The sequence below is a fragment of the Camelina sativa genome, chromosome 11, assembly GCF_030686135.1.
Source record: "Camelina sativa cultivar CO46 ecotype springtype chromosome 11, ASM3068613v1".
Lineage (NCBI taxonomy): Eukaryota > Viridiplantae > Streptophyta > Magnoliopsida > Brassicales > Brassicaceae > Camelina > Camelina sativa.
In genome coordinates, this window is record NC_141890.1 from 7,397,195 (window position 1) to 7,413,012 (window position 15,818).

The 15,818-nt window shown below is 35.6% G+C and overlaps 1 protein-coding gene and 3 pseudogenes across 4 annotated transcripts; 1 reads left to right on the forward strand and 3 right to left on the reverse strand.

Moving 5' to 3' along the window:
* The first annotated feature begins 49 nt into the window (after positions 1–49).
* On the forward strand, positions 50–2,248 carry LOC104722338 (mitochondrial carrier protein CoAc2-like). 3 transcript variants are annotated; one of them, XR_015571814.1, is made up of 7 exons: positions 50–464; positions 699–784; positions 887–1,094; positions 1,171–1,296; positions 1,399–1,583; positions 1,656–1,784; positions 1,876–2,248. XR_015571814.1 is itself a non-coding variant. In XM_010440490.2 (7 exons), exons 1-7 carry the CDS (start codon positions 327–329, stop codon positions 1,999–2,001), a joined length of 1,002 nt encoding a protein of 333 aa, XP_010438792.1. In that variant the 5' UTR covers positions 50–326; the 3' UTR covers positions 2,002–2,248. The 3 variants fall into 3 exon arrangements, 2 of the variants coding, with proteins under 2 accessions (XP_010438792.1, XP_087330132.1); XM_010440490.2 differs by having other exon boundaries at positions 1,171–1,300; XM_087474006.1 differs by having other exon boundaries at positions 125–464; positions 575–784; positions 1,171–1,300.
* A 461-nt stretch (positions 2,249–2,709) lies between these two features.
* LOC104727738 (protein EFFECTOR OF TRANSCRIPTION 1-like) lies at positions 2,710–4,727 on the reverse strand (annotated as a pseudogene). Its single transcript, XR_015571815.1, has 3 exons — positions 4,372–4,727; positions 4,029–4,133; positions 2,710–3,911 (listed from the first exon to the last, which is right to left on the reverse strand). The product of XR_015571815.1 is annotated as a protein EFFECTOR OF TRANSCRIPTION 1-like (transcript).
* A 1,190-nt stretch (positions 4,728–5,917) lies between these two features.
* LOC104727739 (uncharacterized) lies at positions 5,918–10,609 on the reverse strand (annotated as a pseudogene).
* Positions 10,610–12,925: 2,316 nt separating this feature from the next.
* On the reverse strand, positions 12,926–15,351 carry LOC104727740 (replication protein A 70 kDa DNA-binding subunit B-like; annotated as a pseudogene).
* Between the last annotated feature and the right edge of the window lie 467 nt (positions 15,352–15,818).

Consider the following 15,818-nt stretch of genomic DNA (forward strand, 5'->3'; position numbering starts at 1 on the left):
AGAGAAAATAATCGTCTCAACTTGGAATCTTCAAAGACATTAAAAAAATGGAAGCAAAAGCAGAGATTAAAATTAAAAAAATCATATAACTTGGCACTAATTAAACGGAGAATAAAAATAACTTGCAGGAGAAGGTGAGAATCATACAGGAACCAAGTCTTTGATTGATCGATCACAAAGAACTTTTCTTTTTTTCTTCTTCGTTTTTTCTTCTTCTTTTTACTTCAAAACTGTACAAAGATTCGATAAAGGAGGAGTAAAAGAAGAAGAAGAAGACCCATTCAACCCGTATCTATCTTTCTTCTCTCTCTCTAACCTCTGTTGAGATGGCGGAGGGCGAAGAGAAGAACGGAATTATTGATTCGATGCCTTTGTTCGCAAAGGAGCTTATTGCCGGCGGCGTCACCGGCGGTATAGCTAAAACCGCCGTTGCTCCACTCGAGCGAATTAAGATTCTTTTCCAGGTACACTAATCATTTGGGTTTTTTCTTTTTTTTTCTTTTCGATTTTATCCAGCTCTGTACTGTTTCTTCAAGATATGACAAAGCTAAGATTGATTCGTAACCTGATTCAGTCAGGTTTACTTGAGTCATGAAACTAAACATCAAAATTAGAGAGCTTTTAGTGTTGCATTCTCAATTGGAATCTTGATCTCTGGATTTAAAAGAAGCTTGTCAAAGTATTGATCTTTTTGTCAGACAAGAAGAGACGAGTTTAAAAGGATAGGACTTGTAGGATCAATCAACAAGATTGGCAAAACTGAAGGTTTGATGGGTTTCTACCGGTACGTTCTCTTGAGTTTTTTATATGCCTTTGAGGCTTGAGCTCTCCATTCAATTTCAGTCAAAGAGATTGTTTAACCTCTTTTTTGGTTTTTTTTGTATAGAGGGAATGGTGCAAGTGTTGCTCGGATAGTTCCCTATGCAGCTCTTCATTACATGGCTTATGAGGAATACAGGAGATGGATCATTATTGGTTTCCCTGATACTACTCGAGGTCCATTGCTTGATCTTGTTGCGGGATCATTCGCTGGTGGTACTGCGGTTCTTTTCACTTATCCTCTTGACCTGGTCCGGACAAAGCTGGCTTATCAGGTAATCTATTTTGTGTGTTTTATGTCTTTTCCTGAGCTAGAACCTAAGTAGGCTCATAGAGGTTTCAGCAGTGCAGGTTGTTGGTTCAGCAAAGACGCAAGTAAAAACCGTTGTTCCTCTGGAACAAATTGTGTACAGAGGTATTGTAGATTGTTTCTCGAGGACATACAGAGAATCTGGATTCCGTGGCCTATATCGTGGTGTAGGTACATAACAACCATTACTTTGGATTTGCTATATCTCATTCACTAAGACTTGAAAAAAGATTTGATTTTTCTTTGCCTCTTTGGTTGCTTGTGGTCAGCTCCTTCTCTGTATGGGATATTCCCTTATGCTGGTTTGAAGTTCTACTTCTACGAAGAGATGAAACGCCATGTCCCTGCGGAACATAAGAAAGACATTTCCCTGAAACTTGTATGCGGGTCTGTCGCTGGATTGCTTGGTCAGACCTTGACGTACCCTCTTGATGTTGTCAGGAGACAAATGCAGGTTTGATCTGGTTCTCTGCTTCTTTCCCAACACATCCTTTAGTAGTATTAAACCCGAAACTCCCTGTCCCAGGTTGAGAGACTATCAGCAGCCGTTATGGAAGAAACAAGAAGAAGAGGAACAATGCAAACCCTTTTCAAGATTGCTAGAGAAGAAGGTTGGAAGCAACTCTTCTCCGGGCTTAGCATCAATTACCTTAAGGTTTGAGATTCGTTTCATAGATTTGTCTGTTGTTTTCGCATAATAGTCGACGATTGAGTTGCAGACTTTTTTATCGTCTGGATTTGTCTAGGTTGTACCGTCCGTGGCAATAGGATTCACAGTATATGATGTTATGAAGCTGCACTTAAGAGTCCCACCGCGAGAAGAAATGGAGGCAGAAACAGTGACAACACGGAAAAGGAACGTTTTCACCTAATTCCAAGATCACCCATATGGTCTGATCTGATTCTTTGTGGTGTTTAAAACCACATACAGTGTTACTGTAAGAGATTGTACATTCCATTTTTTTGCCGTAGAGAAAACTGAAGCTAGCATTCATCCAAATAAAACAATGTCAGTAATTCCAATCGAAAACTCTAGGTCTTCTTCTATGTATATTGTTGACTACTTACTTTCCAAATGTATCTTAACCTTATGAAATAGTGAGAAACAGAGGTTGTTCATTCTCAGGATTTCGAAATAATTATATCAGTTGCTCCTTAATAATGTATCTGTTCAGTGACCTCTTGAACAAATATTTCTTCAAGCTTTATTGTTAACTTCTAGCAAGAGACGTCTGAAGTGAGACGATCAGACGAAGAAGACGGAAACAAGTAATATATGATATAATATTATAATGTATCTGTTCAATCTTACAGGTTGAATCAATGCATGCTTACTCTTCCTTATCATATTTACTATTTCTGTTCAGTATTCTTAAGTAACGGACCCCCTCAGATAGCAATGACTTAGAATGGTTCTGCAGATGATTACGATGGTTTCAAGTGTCAAGACAACACAACAGAACATGTAGACAAAAGCAAATGTACCAAAAAAAACGGGAAGGCAGTCCATTAGGTTCAAGAGTGATGCTTACTTAATACAGACGTGTATCAATTGTGATGAGAAAGAAGACAGAAGTAGATACTAGATAGGCTCAAAAACTACAGATATGAGAATTGTAGCTAGTTTGCAGCAGCTTCTACATTTGGCCGAAAGCAACAAAGATTATTACAGAGAATGATTAAGAAAAGTGAAGCTGCTTCTTACAGAAACGCATACGATTAACTTGTACCTACTTAGTTAATTCATGCAACCTAAGATATCTAGAGTTAAAAGTATGATACGGTAAATCAACAAAGTTTTACCAATACCAAAACCGGCTCGGTCAGGTACTTACAAAAGGAGTTACTCTAATGCTTTGAATTTTAAGATGTGATTCTCACATATCTTCCGTCCTTTCAGTGGAGCTTTCTCGCATACCGATCCATTGTACAGCTTAACACCACAAATTACTTGACTTGTGGTTGCTGACTGAACATTTTCGGAAGATGATCCATGGTCCACAGTTTTATCTTTGTGCTGCCAACATCTTTTGCTTCCCGTAGATGCTCTTCTCGTACAAGGCAAACCATTATTTGTTGTAGCTTCACATAAAAGATTCACACCTGAATCCTCTTGGTTCATGCCTGTACATGTCTTCGGTTTGGACTTATCCTCTTTGACGGCTTCATCACGTTCTGTTGGGCTCAGCAGAAAGAAGAAGGCGTTTACAGGGGAAACACGTGAAAGTCTCTTCCCTTTATGCTCTGTGCATCTCTTTCTTCCTTTGATTGGAGTTGTAATGCAAGCAGTACCATCTTCTAGTAAGACTCCACAAACAGACGCAGAATCAGACCCATCAACTAAGTCATCATGTGAATGTCTGTCTGAAACCGGTTGAGGTCTGGACGGACTGAGTAGCAAATTACTCTCCTTCTCAGCTGCATCAGAACTCATCTCTCTCTCTTCTGCTAAATCATGCTTGTTCTCTTCGGTTTTGTTGACAGCTTTCTTCTGAGTGATAGGAAGAATCGTCTGAGACAGACCTTACTTTCTCGGGGTGTCGCCAAGTTTCTTGAGTAAGTCACGATGAACAATAGATCTACCAAAAGACCGGAGCCGATATTTAATGCTTTCAGTTTGACCAAGAGTAGCCATTAGACCATCATTTTTTCTCCCCTGGTCATGACTCATAACAGATACACCAAGCTCAGACAGACCCGGAAGGGCTTCTTGGACTCTGTATCTACCAACACAATCTTTCCCCTTTCTGAAATTTTCCTTATCGTCGGCTCCTATCAGAATCTGTTTTCAAAAAATGAGGTTTTTAAACTGAATTACTTACAAGAAAGATCATAACTTGATGACAAACATGAGACAAAGGCCAACAAAAATACAGAGTTGCAGAGATAAAAATGTGACCTTTGGACCTAAATCTCGAGAGATTAAGGAGTAATCCGCATAAGTCTTCCGTAGTTCTGCAGTTTCGGAAATGGGTTTACGCAGAAACATGGATCGGGCGATACCCTTCAGAGAAAAAAAACCCAGAAACATCAATGAAAGTACAAACAAAGAAACGTTGGAGAAAAGAGTATAAAAATGGGATCTTTAAATCAAATTCCACGAATTTTCAAAGAGATATCATTCGAAACCCTTGTGATCTCGAAAGGGTTTCAGCGGAATTAAAGATCGAGGCAAAACCCTAAACCCGGAATCAGTAAATTTCTTGAAATCTGAGAGGGGTTTCATTAGAGAGAGTACCCACCTGCCACTTGGAAAAGACGGCGTCGTGATTAGTTCGGATGTAGTCGTCTCTCTTGAACATGGTGGAACACTAACTGCGGCATCTCCAGGCAAAATTCAATCTCTCTTTTTTTCTCCTTCTTGTGACCGTTAAGATGGAGAGAATTCTCAGAAATTAGAATTTACGTTTTTCTCGCTTTTTCTTTTCAAATTTGAATACAATCATAAATATTAAAATTGGGAAGCTGCTATCTCCAAAATTCCATATCGTGGGTGAACTATTCTGAAATCGATTCGGTTTCTGGTAATTTAATCTGTTGTTTCTGCTGTTGTTCTTAAATTTTTTTTGATGTTGGGTTTCTCATTCCATATCATGTTTCCACTGGAATATGGTAATATAAGGGTTTGTTATCACTTGTAGATCAGCGAATTTGGAAACATATCCAGGGATATTTGAGGCTAAAAATAAAGTCAGCGATTGATTACATATTATCAGATATGGACAGCCATCGAGGATTTGAGCTAATATGATGTGTTCCAGGTAAATTAATCTGATATTTGTGTTGTAATTTTTTTAATTGTTTCTGATATTGATGTTGGGTTTCACATGTCATAACCTCAAGCAACTTAGAGATGATAATAGATTGATTGTTAATAAGATTGCCAATCATCAAATGTGTAACCAATTTCGGATATGATTGCATCTAACACTAAAGTGAAGGTTTGATTATCAGAGATGGGAGTCGCTTGAGGATTAACCTAATACGCGGTGCAGGCAATATTCACGTTTATGTTCTATAAACATGAAAAACACACCATTGAGAAAGCTAAGTACAATTCACCTTTACAGATATCTTTCATTTAAGGCAGTTGTACTCATAGTGTTATTGAATAATGGTTTACTTTGCAGGTTTGTTGAAATTGTAAGCAATAACTAATAGAAGTGTCTGATACAGTATATATCTGTATCAGTTTGAGAAGGTAATACTTTTGTAATAGAGGAAGCTATTTTAGTAGAAAAATCAAGCAACGATACTGTTAAAAATTAAGCTAATTGTGTTTTGTTTATTCATGTTGAAGTTCATACATGTAACAAACTATTTGCTACCAGGACTAATCGTCTTCCAGTTAAGTTTATTGAGGTTAGTATCTATATATTCATTCACTAAAATTATATTAAAAAAATTGAGTGTTTTCACTGCCTTAAATCATGGAAATTAAAGTGATTTGCAAACAATTAAATAACTTGGCTCTCAAACAAAATGAAATAATTTGTGTTTAAACGGTCAAGATAATTGTAGTAAACTGCGTATTGAATATGTGTTTTGAAAAAATTTAAAAATTACAATAACCAAAATATTGATTCATATCAGTCGTGACTGTCGATTATGATATGCTTCATTCATGGGAGGTGAATCAGTGGCATTATGGAGAATGAGGCACCTGCATTTTGAATAAAACATAACAATTATATGAAAACTATTAAACTTAAATGTTTCCAACCTAGAAATTAAGTACCTACTAATATAAAAAGGTGGGTCAAATTTACCTTCGGAGAGGTAGCTGACTCAGTGTATGTTTTGGAAAACTTCCTTAAAAACAACATTAGTTGTTTGCTTCTGAATCTTTCCCTCTTTGTTTAGTATTAGTATTCTCAACCCTTTTTTGGATTTAACCCTAGACAATGCCACATAAAGTTGGCCACGAGAGAACACAGGTTTAGGCAAGTAAAGTCCTACTTTCTGTAGAGACTGCCCCTGACTCTTATTGATGGTCATAGCAAATGCAACAGATAGTGGAAACTGTCTTCTACGCATCTTGAATGGAAGTTTGGTATCTGAAGGTGTTAGATTTATCATAGGGATTAAAACTATTTCACCACTTTTGTCCCTGTTATTACTCTAGCTTCGACAATGTGATTAGCAAGTTGAGTAATCTAGAGCCTAGTTCCATTACACAACCCACCTTTGGGATCAATATTCCTAAGCAACATAACCGGCGCACCAATTTTTAAACGCAAAACATGGTGTGGCAAACCTGACATCTTTATACTATTTAAAAAATCTGAAGTGATTACCGGATTGTTCAGTGAATCTGAATCTGTAGGATCTATACTATCAGCACTTAGGTAGATCCTTTCTTCCCCTAGAATAACAAAAACATTTAACTTAGGCTTATATAAAAAAAAAACATTTAAAGTCTAACTTAAACGTTTACTTACCTTGCAAATGCTCTAACATATACTGGTTAATTGTGTTGACATCATCATTGGTCGGTGCTAAAATAGCTCTCTTCTGAAAAAATGTAGCATCATTTTTTTTGTGCATTTCTGTTGGATCCCCATAAATTTCCTTACAAATTGCTGCTACTGGATTTTCTGCTTTTGTAATCAACAATTCTTCTGGAATATCGATTACTGCCTCACCGTCATTAGGCTCATTAATCCTACCATCACCAACAGCCAATAACCAATCTGAAAATTCTTGGATATCTTTAACCTCATCCACACTTAAGTTGTCTGATAGTAGTCGCATGTTTTTAGTCAAGTTTAGGACTTTGCAGTGATCCCAAAGGTAGGAAGCATTAAGTGATGACAAAACAATTTCTGCCCTCCCTCCTCCATTTATCACTGGTAGAACTTGTCTGAAATCACCTCCAAAAACAACCACCTTTCCACCAAATACCTTGTTCTCTTTGTTCTTGATAATATCAGAAAAGCTTTTGTCTAAAGATTCAAAACAGAACTTACTCATCATTGGCGCTTCATCCAAGATAATAAGCGATGCTTCTTTTATCAAATTAGCTAGATCTGATTTAGGCTTGATCTTGCAAACTGAAAATTCATCCGGATTCAAAGGGATTGCAAACCTTGAATGAGCAGTCCTACCACCTTCTAACAACAAAGATGCGATGCCACTGGAGGCAACATTAAGGACAATCTGTCCTCTTGATCTAATAGCAGCTGCTAGTATTTTCCAAACAAATGTTTTCCCTGTTCCTCCAAAGCCATAAACAAAAAAACACCACCTAAATCATTGAATACAGCACCAGTGATCTCATTGTATATACTTCTCTGCTCAGTCGTTAGCATCTTTATCCATTTAGCATGCTTTTCTTCCAAAAATTCACGGTTATATCTCAACTCATCAACAATTAACCGGTTGGAATTATCAATATATTCGCGTGATGGTTGAGGAAAATGTGCAATGTCTTTTAGAGTCCCACCATTAAACAACAAAATCATTTCTATTTCTTGAAGAGTGTAGTTTCTAATCTGAGCTTCTGTTAGAGTCAGTTCTGTATAATTGAATAAAACAGATTGTCCGTGTTAGTAGATAAACAAAATAGTAATCGACATTGATCAAGTATTGTGTTAAATTGGGAGATTATTACCTGGATTGTTGAACTGTTGTGTCTTTTTTGTCTCTATATCCTCGGACAAAAGGTGCCATGTTTGTAACCATACATGTTCAGGTCTAGCAAGAGAATCCGATAAAAGCAGCATAGCAAAAAAATTCCTCAAGTAATCCCCAAAACTATACTGAGCAGCTTCTATCAGACCGTCAATAAAAACCTGATCATCGTCTAGAATTCCACGCGCAAAACATGCTTCTTTATAAGATTTGTAAACAACACCATTATATGTTTTGATATCATCAAAAGTCATTGGACCTCTGACAATGTTAAGAAGCACCCTAAGATAGTATTCATCTTCCATTTTTCTAGGAACGTAGTTAATACGACCCAAAGAAAAACCTCTTGATCTCTTTTTAAACTGCTTATTTTTTCCATCCCAAGTAAAATATGCTGGGATTTGAGCATATAGAAGTTCTCGAGCTCATTTCCCATTCTTTCCAACGACATTAATCCTATTCAAAGTCAACCAAGCCATGAACTGTGAATCTTGATTAAGTATACGTTCTAAAACATTTGAAATATGAGCCTTCCCATCAAAATAAGCAGGTTGCTTCCCTTCGACATGAAAAGAGAGTCTTTGAACTGCTGTAGATCTATGTTGAAGTGGAAACTTGAAAATCCTCCAAATTGCCTCTGACGCAGATACATACCTAAAGAGATAGAATTAGCATGAAGGCAAGTTAGAATGTGATAATCTATAAAATAGGCGGGTTGATCTTTAAGTTTATTAAAAGTACCTGCAGTTAAACCAATCTTTTATTTTATTCTTCTTTTTCTCCTCGGTATTTGGTGCTTCGCCGGAAGTTACAGTTTCATTAGTTTTAGACTGATCCATAGGCTCAACAATCACCGTAACACGATATGGGCCTTTGTTTATATACTTAAATAAGTATTTAATAGAACCATTCTGATTACACCATTCCACATTGATATGAGCTTGATAACGAAGAGAGAGCTTCTTATTATAAGGCATAACATACCTATTGTCACATTTAATACCACCCTTCTCAATGTAGTCTTCTGAGATCCTTCTTCAATAGAAAGGATAACCATCACCACCAACCTTTGTAATATCTTGATGTTTTTTTGGGTATTTCTTTGAACATGATCCATCCACCATACACGGAGAATTCCTGTTTGCTGAACCACATGGACCATGAATCATAGAATTTTTAACTACTTCATAGAGCTTTGGCTCTTTCTCTTTATCTGGAATTTCTGCAGAAATGATCTTATCAATGTCGTCGGCCGTTGGTAGTTTACTTTGAGGAGCCATGAATAAGAGAATGTGAGCATGTGGTAATCCTCTTTTCTGGTATTCAACAGTATACATAGCTGAAATAGTACAAAATAAATGCAAATGAGGATATGCAAAACCAAAAAAACAGCAATAAAACATCAAGTACCGGGTAAAAAAAACTTACACGCAACTGTCTTTCCTAGCATGTTTCTTTGTGTCAAATCTTTCATTAAAGAATCCAACTTGATTTTGAAAATCCTTGCAACAATATTCGTTCTATCATCAGCAGTTAGACCTCTTGCTTGGCAATATCTTGTTATCTCTGGCCACTTAGGATTACAAGTAAAGGTGATGAATAGGTCAGGAAATCCATAATGTTTACAGATTGCCATTGCGTCGTAGTAGCTTTGCACCATATACCTAGGTCCACCGGTGAAAAAAGAAGGTATTAAAATTTGATTACCTTCTTCACCCGTAGTTGTTGTCCCAGCTGCGACAGCCTCTTTAATGGAGCTGTAGTTCTCGCATCATCTTAGTTTCGACTGATTAAACTTGATGTAAGATAGTTTGTTAGATTCAATAGTTGTATAAGCATCACAAAGAAACTGCTGGAACAACCTTTTAGAATGCAACAAAGTATGAGACTCGTTTTCCCTCTCCTGAATCCTGAATGCAAACCACTATCTCATGCTTATACATTTCTTCTTGTTGTTGTTGGCTTTCTGATAACATTTCTCAATACCAGGCCTGAAACCATCCTCACCATAGCATAGAATGAGAGGATATTGTAGGGCCAAATAGGAGATATGAATTTGGCTTATCCTCTGTAAGTGACCAGTACTCTTCTCTTGAATAACTATATCACGGTCAGGCATTTTTTTTTTAAAATCCCCAGGGATTAAAGCAGCTACCTCTGCTGTTGTAGGCATATTGTATATCCTCCCATCAACACCTTTCCGATCAGAGACAATACCCATGTGAAATGGCTCATTATTAGTAGAATCAAACCTCTCTCTAGCCGACCTGAAATTTTTGATATACGAGTTTACAGAATTGAGCATTTTGATAAGGGCTTCAATGACATCTTTATTCAGTTTTTGTTTCCGTGCGGTTGGCTTTGAATTTTTACCCTTGCTATATAAATAATGAAAACACGAAGTAAGAAACATGAGTATATTTTTGAAACTAAAATTGGTGTAAAAATGTGTAGTTAGAATGATTACTTGATGACAGTTGCTCGGTTGTCTACTTCGTTTTCAGTATCAACTATATATAGTTGTGAATACTTAGCATAGTCACCCTCATCCGGCTTTAAACTGCCAATCAAATGAAATTTTGCTCCTTGCAATCGAAACATATTTGGCCCTTTCCCTTTTAGCATAGATTGATCCACCTTTCCACCAAGAGAAGTCATGGCAAAAATCATATTATAAATTCTAATATTTTCTCTGTAGTTTCTGCTCATTGCGTCATCCCCTTTGAGCAATTTCTTGATAAGCTCAGGAGATTCTTTGAGAAAGGGTAATTTCACACTCCCTTCACCACAACATAACGTTGGGTTTTCCTGCTTCCTACTTTTGTTAATACTCTCATCATACCACATGAAGGCACCACAAAACTTACACTTGTATGTAGCATCACCGTGGTCAAGATAAGCTGGGGTATAAAAAAAATTATTTATAAATTGTTAATTTAAAACTCGGACTAAAATACATAAGAGTTCATTTAGTTAAAAATGAATGATACTTGATTTATTTGGTTTCGGTGTTTCAGAATTCAAATTTTTTTGCAAACGTGGGCGACCTCTTCTCTTTGGTTGAGTGATTTTCTGATTTGCTGCTTCCTTTTCAATTGTTTTCTGCAACATTTGATCCACTTTAGCCATGAATTTTAAATGTTCTTCACTTCTGGCAATCTGAGGTGATATATCACTAAGTTGTTCTGTAGCTCTCTGGATTTCTATATTAACTGGGCTTGGCAGGTGAGTATCTTCATCAGTGTATTGGTCAGAATTATCATCAGTACTACTGATATAGTAGGTATGTTCCTCGGCAGTTTCACTGTCAGTGCAACTCTCATCGTTTACATGGTACATGCTTTCATCATCAGTACTACTATCTTCGAATGATTCATTCATAGGGGAAGAATTTTTTCCTATAGGACACCGTTAATAATTATCATGGGTTAATTAGAAAATAATATACTATATCTCCTATTAACTTCACAAAGTTATGTATCTATAGATTACCTTGGATAAAAGTAGTGGCTGATGCATTTTCAAATTCTTCTTGCAGATTTCTAATTGGAAACATATGGACATTGGTGCCATGCTTCGATTGTATTTGGTTGCTTATGCATGAAATAGAAGCATCACATTGGTTAACTTTAAACATAGAAAGATCAATTGAGTTAGTATATATGTATGACTACGTAATGTAGATATGTTTTATTTTGAGGTAAACATTAACCTTTTCGTTTATTGTGGGTATTAGCAGAAGGACGTGTATTTGTGGGAGCAACCCGGCGATGTAGATTGGTGATATCCGTGAGTACATCTATTGAAGATTTCTGAATCAATCCGGAGCTGGCATTTCCAATGGAAGGCATGCCCATTAAAGCACTTGAACCTAGTGAAAACATTAGTTTACATCTATTAGTATATGGTTTTCACAATGAAAATAAAATGGTTAATTGACAGTATGTGAGTTGTAATTAACCAAGAACATGTGGTGATTGCATTGCAGGAATGGACTGTTGAAGAGTTGTTGGTGTCCTTAAATTACCAGTAGAGGAATTACCAAAGTTGGTAATATCGTTTAAAACCCTACTAAAAGTTGTGCTTAGTAGAACAGAACCATTACTATTAGATGCATTTGTTTGAGTAATCTGATTATGAGGAGTAGAACTTTGAATGAAACGGGTTTTTTGGATGGGTTAGAATTAGAATCAAAATCCGAAAGAGAAGGGTCCTGTTTCTTTTTCATGGTTTGCTAATATTTTCTCATAACAGGTTGTAGGTGATTCTCTGTTGATGATGAGAGGATGTTTATTTGAGTCTTAAACAGGTTCGTTCTTTTATTTTCCGTAATTCACTACTATCAAGAGTTAGGATTGCGTAGTTAAAACAAAATATTTGATTTCTTAGTAAATATAGATAGTTGGTTTCAATGACAACTAAAAAGAAGCAACTTATGGGATACAAATATTTTGAGAAATTTGACTTGATTTTCTAATTAGTTAATTTGAAAATCAAAAGAGAATCTTATTTTACAAATCTAATTCCATTCACGTTTTAAAAGATGATTGAGTTTTGATTTTAATTTTTATTAACCATTAACCATACATTCTATATAGGAGATATGAGGTTTTTTTTTTTGGCAAAACCAAGATCATCTAATAATGTTTAGATGGCTTTTGATCCGACAGAGTTTGTTCTCTGATGTCGTGTAGCATTTTTTATTTATATAATTATAGATGGTTATTAGTTTACGTCGAAATTATAGAAATGATTAATTTATAATTTTGACTTATATGGAAATTCTATGCTTACAACAGGGAGTTTTGTCCCATGGTGAGATGATGATTTGCTCTTAAACCTTCGGCGAGTCAGAAATAAACAGAGGTCAGTTCTTTATATAACTTTTTCATATTATATAACTTTACAGTAAAGTCTAGAACGTAGATAGTAATGGTTTATCTATATAGATATCTATAAGATGCAATCAAAAAAAGTTAAAATGAATCAGAAATATAAAAGTTTTATTATAGAAACTTCATAATTTTAAAAATAGCTGCATAACAGCACTTATTTGCGTCCAAGATAAGACCAAACTTAAAAAACCAAACTTAGAAAGTTTTAACATGAGAATAGAAAAAAGAAAAAAGCAAAGGCACAATTAAAAATATGAGAAGCCACGAATCATTCCTTCTTTTCGACCTTGATCTTAACTTCGACCATCATTTTTTTCCCTTCAATGACTGAATTGTCCACACCACTTCCATTACCGACTTCCTTTTGCTTTCCAACCCCATCTTCCATGTTTGATCCTTCAGATTGTTCATTAACTCCTTCAGCTCCAAATTCTGAGTAACACTTCTCTAAATCTATTGGTTCAATACACAACTTCTTGGAAGCTGAGTTTTGATCAGAAGTCGCTCCATTAGCCGGATAAACACGCTTGAAGGATGGAGTAATAGAGTCGGTAGTATGCGGGCTGTTTTCTAACATGAGAACTCCCTATAAACAGCAAGTACATAGTTAACTAAATAAAATATGCAGAGATAATAGTAATACCAGATTAGTATTATGATAAATTACCTGGTCACCATATACAATAGACGTTGCATTGACGTTCTCTGATGAATTCTCCAACAGCTGTTCTTCAATTAGGCCATCTTTCACGAGTACTTTGGAGACCTTGTAGGTGTCTTTACCATCCCATATATTTGCTTTCTCAACATTTACCAGAAAGAGATAAGTCTTTCCAATAAGACTTTTCACTGGATCAAGCAAATTTTCTGGATCTACAATCTACACAACAATTATAAACAAATTGTTTTAATACATTAATTTATAAAATGTCTATTATACAAAAGTAAAGTAATATCATCTTATGCGGGTGAATACCTCATCAACGGAGCCACCAAGAACTGATGGGGCAGATTCACCAATAATCTCAGAGCAAATTGAGTCAAACAACAGTAATTTGGTCTCAGCAGTATTGTCCATTACATTAGCATAAAGCATAAACCTTAAAAATGTGAATGTATAGATCATAAGAAATAACGTAAATATCTTTGAATAACATATATATACTGGTAAATAGATTTGGGCGTAAATCGAGTATAGAAATTTCTTTACCTTGGAATCACATTAGTGACAACAGTATTGCAAGTTTCACAGTAAAACCTTGGTTTTTTCCCTTTGTTATTCACCCCATCGTGGATGTGAGTGACTTTTTTATTGCAAGAACGACAACTAATATATTACCAAGCCCAGTCGGTGTCAATGGCGTAGATTGTGCAATGAATCTTTGCCTTTCCAATCTACAGATACATGTTGGTTATAGTTGAATACTATAACTAAAATGCACAAGGTTAACATTAGATTTACATACCTCAAAAGAATTCTTCAACTCTTCAATTGTTTTCCTTGGAAAATTTTCTGCATTTTCATTTTGAACAGCAACCATCTCCCATCATGGTTGCTTGTGACGGTATATGAGAGAGAGGCCATCATCCGGAAGCCTGTTAACATACAAATCCAATATTTAAAACTAAATATATATTGTTAAAAATAGTTTGAAATGTATATTGTAGACAACTTACGATTGTCTGAAAACATCAACTTCATCGTACAGTGGGTTCACATGGACTTGAGAAGCATCATACGAATTAGTCAAGAATTTTACACCTGATTGAGTAAAATCATCATGAAATAAAGTATGCGGGAACAGAGTTAAATAACTGGTAATAATAGCATGTTTATACCCTTGTAGGATTTTATCTTCACAAATCTGAGAACACAGATCATGATGCTTCCATCAGAGTCTTGGCAGGATTTGAAAACGTGCTCGGCCAAGGAACCCCACAAGGTATATGACATTCTATCATCTCTATCATATATAATAAGTAAGTTGGATTAGTGATATCATATGTTATCATCAATACGTTTCATATAGTTGTATTAGGAGAAAATGCTTACGTTTCGTCTCGAAGCTCAAAAGTCAATTTTTTGTTAGGCTTATTATTGGCTTCGAGTTCCTCCAATTCACCCAGACTCACAATTTGACCAATAACCTCTGCATAATGAATAATATAAATAGATAGAATATTTATAAGAACAATCGTAATTAGATACTTACCAACAAATATGTTGGGATTAGATTCGCCACTTTGAATGTTCTTAAACTTAGCCAATGTCAGGAAGCTAGCATCTGAAGCAGGGTCACTGTCCATGACCATTGTTCCATTGATGAATGACATCTTGTAAAGATGCGTAGTTGGTCTGAATTGACCAATTGCATAGCTAAGAGCAAATGTTTCAATGAAAACCCAGTTACCAATAGGAAGCCTATTGACGTACTTGCAAACCAAGTTCTTCTTCACTGATGCATGAATTTTTTTACTCCGAAAGAATGAAACAGAAAGATGCATTAGTAATATCAAGTCTTATATGGCGTAAACATAAGCATTTAGTTTTACCATTGAATCCGACAAAACCAACTCTAGCGTTTCACCGGTGTTTTGGGTATATTGACGCCATGAATGGATGACCTTCACTTGAATCCTCCATGCGGTTTTGTAGGGTCGAACATCTTTCAAGAAGGAAAAAGTAACAGCCATAGAGAATTAAAATAGAGAGAATGTGTAAGAGTTAGTTTGATTGCTTATGCAGAGTGGAGTTTGAAAGGCTGTTATTGGAGAGGTGATTTCTAAATCCATATGGAATTGTATATTCTCAAAATCAAAACACATGGATTTTGAAATAACATGTTTTATCCTTGGATTTGAATCCTTCTATTTTACACTTTCAAATCTATACAAATCCATCTAAAACATACTGTGGATTTTGAAATCCAAAAACAAATCATTAAATGAATAACATGGGTTTTTAACAAGTATTTGTAAATCATAGAACCAATAACACATAATTTTAATAAGTATTTTAAAATCAATGATTGAATAACATATGGTTTTTGTTTGGATTTACAAATCCATTAAAATCATAGAACCAATAACCCCTTTTAGGTTAGTATTATTTATAGGGATATGATTAGGTCGACCAACACGTTTGTTACGATACCAAAAAG